This window comes from Cryptotermes secundus, unplaced genomic scaffold (assembly GCF_002891405.2).
Source record: "Cryptotermes secundus unplaced genomic scaffold, Csec_1.0 scaffold1093, whole genome shotgun sequence".
NCBI lineage: Eukaryota > Metazoa > Arthropoda > Insecta > Blattodea > Kalotermitidae > Cryptotermes > Cryptotermes secundus.
This window is the reverse complement of record NW_019740666.1, coordinates 69,707-81,776: the sequence shown is the minus strand read 5'-3', so window position 1 is coordinate 81,776 and position 12,070 is coordinate 69,707. Positions and strand designations below refer to the sequence as shown.

The 12,070-nt window shown below is 36.0% G+C and overlaps 1 protein-coding gene across 4 annotated transcripts in view; it reads left to right on the top strand.

Moving 5' to 3' along the window:
• LOC111872575 (syntaxin-binding protein 5) overlaps positions 1–12,070 on the top strand; it is a gene marked incomplete at its 5' end in the record, with an annotated part of 121,891 nt that overhangs the window by 50,326 nt on the left and 59,495 nt on the right. For all 4 annotated transcript variants that reach the window (XM_023866626.2, XM_023866627.2, XM_023866624.2 and 1 more), the window contains 1 exon segment: positions 11,026–11,142. In XM_023866626.2, the coding sequence (XP_023722394.2) occupies positions 11,026–11,142 (117 nt within the window).

Genomic DNA, 12,070 nt, shown 5'->3' with positions numbered 1-12,070 from the left:
TCCTCGTTACCCGGCAATATTGCAGTTTTGGTAGTACAGTCACCTACTTATTACAGTTTCCATAGCTTTTGTAAGTAATGCCAATAGTGCTAGACATGGTGATGTCTTGTAGCTGCATACACATATGACACACCCAGAGAGCCCTGGTATTCCAAAACATCAGTCTACCACACAGAATTGATAGTGTAACATATACATACATTTCTGATTGACATACTAAATGACTTTGAAAGCAGAATGAAGCAGTAAATAACACTTAAAGATTAAGTTAACTAAATACTTTAAACTAGATGTAAATGTAGTTGAATATTCTGTGTTTTCAGCCACACTGGCCTGTACTGTAGTACTCTCAGTAATTATCACTTTTCCATACCTCAGAGGTATTTACTATGCCAAGTTGTTGATATTATAGCACTCTCTCTCTTTCTTTCAGCATGAAGTAGAGAAATGGTGACGTACTATCCAAAACTTCAACTTGATACTTGAGTCCTGTGGAATCTCAAAATCTGTATAACTATAGTACCATTATCTCATATCCACCCTGAAAATTAAGCACTTTTGTCCAAATATTGATGGTCCCACAGAAAGAGTAAAGTTCTTCAGTAGTGTCTTTTTCTGAAAACTGTCTTATGACTTGCTTTCCCATCACTTTCTCTACTCTGTCCACTTACAGTAGATTCTCAGATTTAAATTACATTTTTCTGTTCATGAAAATTATAAGAAGGAATTCAAAATTTATTCAGTTGCCATTGCTTCACTTTTCTCTGTTATCAGTATGCAAGTGGAACTGTTAAAACATTTGTTCCTGATATTTTGAGACACAATTTTTAAAATGTGGAGTTGTTCATGAAAGACCTAAAATTTATAAATAAACTAAAATGAATTAAAAACTGGGAAAACCATTTTATTCCTTTTGCTGCTGCAATAAATCTGAAGAATTTAAAGTGCAATTAAAAGCCACATCACCCATAAGTATTATTTTATTGTTATTTGTATAATTGAGCATTGTTTTCCTAATGCTCAGCATACTTACAGATATTTATTAAGTTCATTGTTTTTTTAAGAACATGATCATTCTGTTGGATGTGTCTTTTGGACCCCGAACCGCTATGACTTATTCACTCTTCTGCTATTTGACTGTAGATTAATTATGTTCCTCCTCTTGCATGCCTTCGTGCTTGCATGAAAGTGCTGTTCTCGTTTTCCACTTCAGTTTTGTGGCTCTGTGTTCTTTTTGTGATAACTTGTGCAGGTTTCATTGCATGATTGGAATTTGGCAACTGAGGTCGGCGCACTGCTGAGTAATGTATCTCTTCCTTAAGAACCATATGCTAAGAGGATAATGAAAAGTTTCTGTAAGTTCTTTTGTTCTTCTTGCAAGGTTTGAAAATTTTGCTGTGGTGAGTATCAAGATTATTGTCTTCTAGGATGTGACACCATGTAGTTTGGTAGGTAGATACTAGCATTTCAGAGGAACTTTCTACACTGAACTGAACTAATTATGTGACACCAGAAGACCATACTCAACAGACAGTTATTTCTTAATTTGTTTTTTGTTTAGTGTTTTATATCATGTTGGAAAAGACATATGAAATATGCTAGAGGTTCCTCTCACTACAGATATTCATATGCAGTCCCCTCTCCCACAATTATATATTGTATTTATACTCCAAAATGCCTTATGAGCATAAATGATCCCTTGCATCAAGATCATTGTGGTTCCCCATCTAAAATTAACCCAGTGATACTTTAAATGACCTTATAATCTTATTTAAATTCCCAGGAAAGTAGAAGTACCTGGAAATGGTCAAGCCACACTCTTGAGTAGGTGTTTGGTCTGACTTTGCCCATGAGTTATGCTCATTATTAATACACAAAATGGGTTACTTATTGAGTATCTGGTCATGAAATGGGCTTCTGTGTTGTGATATTGGAATCCCTCAAGTGCCTCACACACAACATGTGAGGTTGTTTCCTCTTCAATTAGACATCCAGTGGCTTGAGCTTGAAGAGATATGTCGTAAAGTATTCTATACTTCTTCACTTCAGATCAGCATGTTTGCAATTTGGTGATCATTAGGATGCCTGAAGAAGGTACTATGGGAGCCATTAAAACTGTAGAAAGAAGTGAGCAACAGAATGATGCATCCATTATCGTGGCAGTAGTTTCCAAAGTGTCTCTCTCCTTAAGTTTCTAAATAAAAGCTCATGTGGGAGATGTGCTGGTGTAACAATGTAGATTTGTCTCAAAAATTAGAAACATTAAAGAAGTTATGTGGTTTCAAATCATCTAAAAAATAACAGGAGGTACATTCTTTCCCACTTCATGTTATATTGTAGGGCGTAGAGCCATTACTATACAATGACTGTATGATAGGCAAATATGCTCGAGACGTTTCTTGGTAATGGCTTCGTAAACACATTCCTACAGCAACCACTCAATACACAGCAGTACAGGGACTGTTGGAAACAGGGTGTATCTATGTGGTCCATGCCAAGGAAATATCTTGAAGACAGTTGGGGTGACCAAGTGAGTTCAGTTCTGTATGGGAATCTGTGAAGAGAGGACTTGAGCCTAGAGGCTGAGGAATAGCCATTTTTGGAGCTGTTACCAGGAAATAACAGACTGAGAACACTAGACTGTCTGCTCTAGTGAACTGAAAAGTGTGAAAATAGTGACAGCTGTTTGTAATTACGACTTGTAAATGGTCAATAAATCCATTCATAATCCATATGACGTCTATGGTCACACATACAACTTGACAAAATGTACGTTTGATTGCTTCAGTTGCCTGTTTCAGTATGGTGTCCGCTTGCAAATTTAACTCTGAATAAATACAGTAAAATGACACTTATAAAACCCATTGTCCATCTGATTGTCAGAATGTAGAAAACCTTGAACAGATAAAATATTTTATTTATACCTTTAAACTGGATTTGTATATAATACATTTCTTTTTTACTGTAGAAAACCTGAAAGTTTAGATGGGCTTGGGAACAGCAGATAGAAATAAGATTCATGATGAAATCAGAAGCAGAATAAATTCTTGAATTGCATGTTTTTATTCATCTCAGACTCATCACTGCATGCATTTTCCAAAATATTAAGAATGAAGATATGTATGTTAAACAATTTTCCACTTGTTTTTTATGGTTAAGATATGTAGTCTCTTGTTATGAGATAAGAAAACAAATTGCAAAGATTTTGGAAACAGAGCGCTTTGTAACATACTAAGGTATCAGAAGGATGTCATAAGTGGGCAGTTTAGTATATTACATAACAAAGACTTCATGATTTACAGAGGACACTCTGTGTTGTTACAGTAACGAAACCAGGAGGTCATGGTGAACTGGGCATTTGGCTCATTTAGCTCATGTAGCTCAAATAGTGGAAATATGGATGGTGAGACCTTTTAGAATGTAGTTGTTTAGGAGTTGGTAGGATGAGCTAGAATGACAACTTAAAGAAAACAGGCTGTGAAGATTGGAGGTTGATGAATCTGGCATAGGACTGTTTTCAGTGGCAGAATTTGATTGTAGAATTCTTGAACCTTCAGGTTCTAGTGCCAGAGCATTAGTAAGATTCCTGAAAGCAAAGCACAGAATCATTATTATAACATTTTATATATGTATATGTTATGATGAATATCCATAATACATAGCATGCTTTTCAGTGTGGCTGGTAAAAGTGTTTGCTTATGACAGTTAACTCACTGACTTCATGGTACTCACTGATACATGATTAGCCAAAGCCAAGATGTGAAGTTGAGAAAGAGTGGAATCTCAGAATTGACAGACTGGCTGTCATTATTCTTAAATAATTGTAGCACAATTAACATTCAGTCAATTTGAATTTTAAGAATGTCAAGACTCAGCTGTATCAAATTGTCAAAAGGTCAGAATCCTAGATGGTGCATTCTGAACAGAATAGAGATTCTTGGATATGTACTCACCATAAACTAACTAATTTTATGCGAATTTGAACAGTTGCTTAAACGTACATGACTGGGAAGAAGATTATACTTGGAGATTTCCCTCAGTGCTTGTATTATTCATGAAGACTGTGTTGTTAGGAAGTTCTAAATACTGGCACATTAGAACTGTGTTTCATATGTCAGTTTTATGCATCTTATCTTGCCAAATTCTAGATGAGCCTTTTGTTATTACATTGTTGTAACTATCACTTAAAACAGAACAGAATGCAAGGTAAGAAGCAATTCTCATTACACTTATGTCCAGTTTTGTCTTCATATACAAAGTGAATTGTAATTGCTCGTACATACCTTCAATATAAGCATTGTGTTCAGCACTTATAGGTAATCAGAAACGTTCATATAGATACATGATTAGAACCACCTCATTAATGAGATATGGAAACTGTGAGGCATCACCACAAAATGGGTGAAGCAGTCATTCAGTGTGCAGTTTCATACAAGGTCACTACTGTTGATGCTCTGGTGTTGCAGTGTTCTGTGTTCACACAGAGCAGTTGCATGGCCTCCACAGTCACTTGATCTCACTCCGTTCACCTTCTACTTGTGGTGCCATGAGAAGATGCCCAACAGTATAGTATTTGTGACAGGCTGCGGAATTCCAATGAAGTGGCTCAGCCAGCAGTATGCAGCATGCCTGACATCTTTCAGAGAACCAGGAATTCTTGGCAAAACAGGAACCACTTGGACCATTTCAACATCTTTTGTAAACCTTTAGTAATTGGCCAGATCCCTATCTAACAGACTCTTTATCCACAACTTCATTATTTGTTTACCTTTCCTTCCTTTTACTACCTGTTACCATATCTCACCAACAAAGTGGTTGCAGTCATATATTTGTATGATCCTGTCTGCTTGCCTATAAATGTAGAAGAGAATATTTAATATTTAACAAATGTAATTAAGACTTACTCTGTATGTATGTTATCAATTTGCTGCACTATGTGTCTACGGTCAGAAGTACCCAAAACCGTCTTAGTAAGCAAACATGGAAGCACAGGTGAACTGAAGGTAAACGATTACCAAATGTATCTTGTGAACAGAATTATGTATAGTCAATGTTCTTGTGACCACAGACTCATGCAGAAGGGTCAGACACTCCTCACACCAGACTGGCCTGACCCATAATGCATAAATTCATTCCTTGATTGTGCTAACTAGAATACTCACTGTATATATGTTAAATTGACTTTGGGTTTCTAACTACATGGGCCACAATAAGAAACCCAATCACATTTTGAGACTCAGTATTAAAATTTTCACCAGACACCTAAATTGCTATTCATATGAATGCATTCAAATCTCAATCACTAGGAAGGCCTATGCTTAAACGGCAGTTTAACATTGAAATGGATTTTGAAGAAATGGTATGGGATTCATGTGGCTTGTGATAGGGCCCAGTGGTGGGCTATTTTGAACACGGTGTAAAACGTTTGGCTTTCATAAGATGCTGGGAATTACTTGAGTATGTAGGATTTAAGGTTCTCACAGCAGTGGTTAAGAAGATTTCTATCTTCTGAGAAGTAACGCCATGTAGACCATTGAAAGTCAACAGATGTGTCATAGGAACATATCACCTTCATCTTCATAGCTGAAGAGTAAGCCAAGCAGAAACCAGCATGAAGCAAGCAGCAAGCTCTGCTTCATGTTTCTTGTAAACATTGGTTGACTTTCAACAGAATACACAGCGTTGTATCCCAGAAAATGAAACTCTTCAGTTCATGAGTAGTTGAGCAACTGTTAGCTTCTCAAGAAGGGCTCAGCTGCATGCAGTTAGTTACTGCCCATGTTTTTAAAAATGACTGTTCTCAGTGCAATGTACAGTGGATTTGGTCATGTCCACTTACTTTGATTAAGACTGTGTGCTACATTAATGGACTTAGTTATGGCATATCACTCTTCCTCCCTCCAGTATTATAGCTGAAAGCTTAGCCCTGATGATTTTTTCAATCTCACTTCAGTTCAGAGACCAGGTCTAAAAGCACAGTGTGAATACATGCAATATTTCCTTGTGTTCTATCTTTCTAATACTGACAACATTATTATTTACTACTGCAGTTCCAGTCAATTCAGGCTTGTTAACTAATTTGTTTATTACAGAAAAATCTTTCCACTTCATTTATTTGTGACTTTTTTCAACACCGTTCTTCTTGACATTGCCACTGGAAGCAGCACATTCTTCCACATCTTCTCAAATCAGGGATGGCGCACATATTGGTATTTGTTGCATGCCATAGGAAATAAATACTGTAATGTGTAGGGTGGTACACGCAGTGAAAATGATGGGTTCTAGTTCGGATGATTGGATTTATTGGCACTTTGGTCACACTCTCTCTTAATCACATTTAAATACAGGAAGTACAGTGCTATTGCTGATTTACATGCTTTCCACTTCACTGTTGGACATGCACTAGGATTCTCCGTCTTCACTAGTCCTCGCCTGGCAATGGATCTCAACACAGAAACTAGAACAGTCCCAATGGATCACGCACTCCCAGTATTACACATAAATCGAATCTTCTGTCACACTTTAAGTCTTCTGTGAACTTCCCATGGCTATCTTCCACCAAGAACTCAAAAGTCAGAACGTACTTGAACGGAACTGCACTTAAAAACTGAAACCTGTTCAGTGTCAAAGTCTCATTGTGACTGACAGTCAGTCAGTATAAAGTGAAATAATCTATCTGTTTAAATTTATGTTTCCAACTCACCTGTTACGAGCTAAGCCAAACAATTAGAAATGTCGAAAACAATCATTCTAACTGCTGATCTCCATGCTTTTGAATGTCAAAGTTACATTGTGACTGACAGTCAGTCAGTATAAAGTGAAATAATCTATCCGTTTAAATTTATGTTTCTAACTGCTGATCTCCATGCTTTTGGAGAAATGTTGACTCAGCCCAATGACAGAAAACTAGCATTTAATCCATTGAAGTAAGAAGCACAGCCAAGTAATATTTATAAATTAGAGTTTCTACCTTAGTGGGAACACTATGTCTGCATTATAAAGACGAACTGGTTTAGAATGTGTAAGGAAGTAATCATTGACTATTGTTAAGAATCATACAAAAAATGCATTCTCTGGGAAAAAGTATAGAGATCTTTTAATGTAAAAGCAGGAGGTACACATGGTAACTACTGTGCCTCAAGGGGTTAAAATATATTTAAATATTGCTATAAACCGACTACTGCAGTTGTCTCATGGTAAGTTGCATAAGAGAAGTATGACATTTCTATGCAGTTGTCAGTTTCATCATAATTTGGTAAATGCATCATTGTAAAAGGCAGACCCATCCTCTCGTCAAAGTGGGCACTCTATATCAATAAGCCTGCAACTGTCAAGACAAAAAAATCATGTCTTAAGACCCAAATGGTTGCTTTACACCAAGACAGACTGGCTGACTTACTGTAAGTCGTAACATAACGTCTTTCTTCGTAATGTATTTAGTGACACTGTCAGTAACTCAGGCTATATAGCATCAAATGACTGGAGGATAGTGAATAATGGATTGGAAGGGAGCTGTTGTGGTAGAGTTTAAGGTAAGATCCAAAGCATTTGCCCCTAGGAACTGAGGGTAACCATGAAAAGCCAATGTTTGAACAAAGCACCTCCTGTAATCAAGTCAGAAGCATTACTTCTTGAACCAACTAACATGGAGAATAGGTATCACAAAAAGCAGATAACACCATACAGCAAAACAAATTGCTTTTTTCTCCTGTTTGAAGAAAAATAGTTTACACTACAGATTCATCAGTAAATTTTAATGTAAATTTGTATTTTTGAAATTTCTGTCTATGTATGAAAATTGTTATGATCCATAATTTTCAAGAGAAAGGATCCAAATGTGCAGCAAGCCCTAACATAGCCTTATGGATATTATATGGCAGCTGTTTGATCATTCAGTGCCCAGGTAATGGCCAGGTGACAATTGGCACTATATTAAAAGTACCAGTGGCAAAGGAAGATTTTAGTCAAGACTGAATAATATTTAGAAACCAGCACAAATCCTAAATTGCTTTCTGTAATATTTTTATTGTGCACATTTTTTATATAATCAATTAAAAGTGCCCACATTTCATAGGTTCTGGAACCAAGCAAGATGGTTCAGGCAATAACACATCTGGCTCTTTGGTCTTGTATTCAGGAGAGACCTGGTTTAAATATCAACAGGGACACTGACTAAACAGACTGAGATTCTTTTGGTTTTCCTCAGTTCCACCAGGTCAATTCTGGTGTATTCTCTCGAATTTTGTCATGAACATTTGTTCCATATCCTTACCAATTCATTAGTCCCTGTTATTTGACAGTACATAGGCAGAGCTGTGGACAGCATTATTAAATAAACCAAGAATGAATAAAGTGAAATATTGGGTCAGATAAAGGAATCCAGAGAAAACATTTCTGTGTAGTAATGAAAAAAAAAATTCTGAAATTTAAAATTTATATGTATATATAATAAACCTCCTCTCACTAATGACACACAATGGAATAAAATGAGGAATGCATGCAAAATTTGTCAGGAACTAAGTGAAGTGGCTACTTTGGAAACTTGGGTATAGATGGAAGGATAGTATTGGAATGTATCTTTAACAAATGGTGTCTTAGAATGTGGAACAGATTCATCTCGCTCAAGATAGGTTCAAATGGTGGGCTTTTGTGAACTTGATAATAAACCATTGGTTTCCATAAAACGCAGGGAGTTCGTTGTCTAGATGGTGAGAAGTAGCAGGGCAGTGGTTACATCTACATTGTGGGAGGGAAAAAGGTTGATATAATGTAACTAAGGCCTGTGATTATCCCATACACACCTTACAGTCTCATCTCGGTTAGTGGATTTGACCAGATCCAGTGTGCCTTATGTTGAGAAATGTCTAATAGCACAAGCAATAACTTACTGCATGGATCTGAGTTCTTCTTGAGAAGTTAATAATGACTCAACCACTCACAGAACTAAGACTTCTGCCTTACAGGATATAATGCCATGGCAGTCTGTTGAAAGTCAACCTACATTTCGGAGGAACCAGGTTGAATGGTAAGCCAAGCAAGAAACCAGCGTGAAGGAGACAGGAAGTTTTGCCTGACTTTCAACAGACTACAAAACCTTCTATCCCAGTTGTATCAGTTCTTGAGCAGCTGAGCAACTGTTAGCTTCCTGAAAAGTACTCAACTTCATGCAGTTAGTTAGTTCAAATATTTTTAGACCTGGCTGTTCTCAACAGAAGGCACAGTGGATTTGGTCAAGTCCACTAACTGAGGTAAGACTATAAAGTTTGTATGGATTATTCAGAGGCCTTAGTTACACTGTGTTACCCTTTATCCCTTCCGTATGCAGCTGGAACCATTGCTGCATTACTTCCATTCATCTTCTTTTCATTGCACAGCCCAGAAGTCAGGTTCTCAACAGGGGTTGTGTTCCATACTGTTTTGTTATGAACGGAATACATCATGAAGTTGGAACACTATCTTATCCTCTGTTGCCAGTATTCCATTAAAGAGAACAGCATCACAGCATGGTTGATTTATGCAATGGCTAAGTATCATGCTGTTTTTATTGGCTTACATTGTGATGTGTTTTCTAACTCTCTGGCTTAAGCATAAAACAATGAGTTTCAGGTACCATACCTATTGGTATTGAATATGGAAGACAATTCAAATGGCAGAATTACACTAATAATAGTTACTGTTGTACAAAAGTAATCATGTTAATGAACAGTCATGAAAGCTTCACAATTCTGTTTTTTCCTGCAAAGATAATTTGTACACACTAATATAGTATATCAGTCTGTCACTTATTATTTTTATTGAGATTTTCTTGAGCTAAGGAGCTTGTCAGTGGAAATGCCAAAAGATTTTGCTGTTTGCCCGTGGTCGCTACTGCTTATCCATGCTAGTGGTAGTAATGCTTGTCAGGAATGCTTAAAAAATATATGTTGTGATGCACTTTGGATGATGTATGCACAGAGCAAGCTTAAGTGTGCAAATTAGAAACAGCATACTGTAATTATTCTGCTTTCTAAATTGAAAATTTTGAATTTACATGTAGGAAAAATTAATAATGTGCAATTTAAGCTCTGTTGCATTGACTGTTTTGTGTTTTCATGTTGTTGCATTTAAGTCACAATGCATATTGCAAGTTATGTCTTAAAAGCAAACTGGTTTAAAAAGAATACTTAGTCTCCTTGCAAAGAGCATCACAATAAATGTAACATTGTTTCCATTAACTGAGAATTGTTTACTCCTTAAAGTCTATGGATCATTTATGCCACTATATTTGTTAAATTGAGTTCAGTTTAAAATTCAGTGTAAGACCTTGGCTTTCAGGAGGAAGGTGTGTAGGATGTTGAAGGTTTTTCCAGTGTTTCAAGAAACACTGTGGTTGCCATCTTCAGCCTATCTACATATCTGACACTGGGTTCTGGATGGGAGGTGAACATATGATTTTTGGTTTTGTCCAATCATGTCTTCACTGCCCACTTCCAGCTGTTAATAAGAACTACCAACCCCCCTGTCCCCCCTCCAGACATACTAACTTTAAAGGTGTCAACTGTAGTGTTTTAAGCACAGAAGACATGCTACATGACTTATTCTTGAAAGCTGAAGTCATACATTAAACTGTAGCTGCCAATTCCTAAGGACAAAGAGATTAAAATGTAATAAATAATAATTTATGAAGCTTAGCCATCTAGGTCTATAGATGTATTTAAGACAAGTTCTTCAAATATCTTTCTCTTTGCTGTTGAAAGTACCTTTGTTTTTGGAGTACTTGAATTTGTAGCTCTGCAGCTTATGATACTTGTACAATTAGTTTAGAATATTGTAGAGAGAATGTGTTAACATTATTCATACCACATTCATATGAACATCATATTATGCCTCTAAAGACAAAATAGCTATTTAAAAATGCAGTTTATAATTAATTTGTTTTTTATTATTTAGGTGCATGGTAATTATAGCTGTGAGAGACTTGAACACATTGATGTATTTCATGTAACTAATACACATTTTTCTTTCTTTTTCTTTTTTTTTAATCAGATAAACTTGACAGTTCATTTTCAAGGTCCAGAAGTTCTAGCATGTCCAGTTTAGAGAACATAAGCTCTGAAGCTATACAGTGCCTGGCATTTGCTGACTCTTATACAAAAAAATCTGGTAAGTTCATATTTATTGTAAGTGAATTTGTAATGAAACTAAAAAAGAAAGGAGGGGAACAGAGAACATTTACTAGTATATGGAGTCCATATCGCAAGAAGAAGCAAGTATATTGCTATGTAATGCCACTGTACTTATACTAAATATATGGCATTGGCATCATAATTCTATCGTCACCCAAATAGACTACATGTGCATTATAAAGTTATAATTGTCAAACAGATATTAATATTGTGTACTTTAAATGGCTGTGCTCTTCATGTTATCTATATTAATCTCTGTAATACCAAAACTTGTTATTTTTACCTCCTACCACATTTTTCCCTAAGATTAATCTTAATTTTATCCTTTCATCACCTTCTCTCTTTTCCAAGAGATTCTCCCCAGTAAAATTATTTATGCATTCTTTGTCTCCTTCATGTATGACCAATCTCCATGTTTCCTTGCATCAAATGCTGAAATTTCACTTCCAAAGGCTTCAAAGGCAGACATTAGGTCACTCTGCATATTCATTTAGTAACTTGAGGTGGTTAAACATTGTCCCAGAATGACAGTTATGAGCCTATTTTGAGAAATATATCATACTGCATATTTAAATATTCTTTAGCTGTCCTGAGTTTGATTCCCCATATTGGTTGCATGAGACAGTCAATATTTGGCACTGTGGTTGTTAAGTAATAGGGTGCTGGTCAATGGGAATGTATGTGTATGGATTTATATTAATATAAGCGATTTCATTATTTCAAAGAGAAACCCACGCAAGTGTGGGCACAGTCAGACATAAACATCTAAATTAAAAAATGTATTTTTCTGATATTTTATAGCTGTAAGTTTTTGCACATATGAAAATGATCATGATGGAACCCTTATAATTCTGAAATGTGTTTATTACAAGCACAGTGATGTATGAAGTATTGATCATATTATA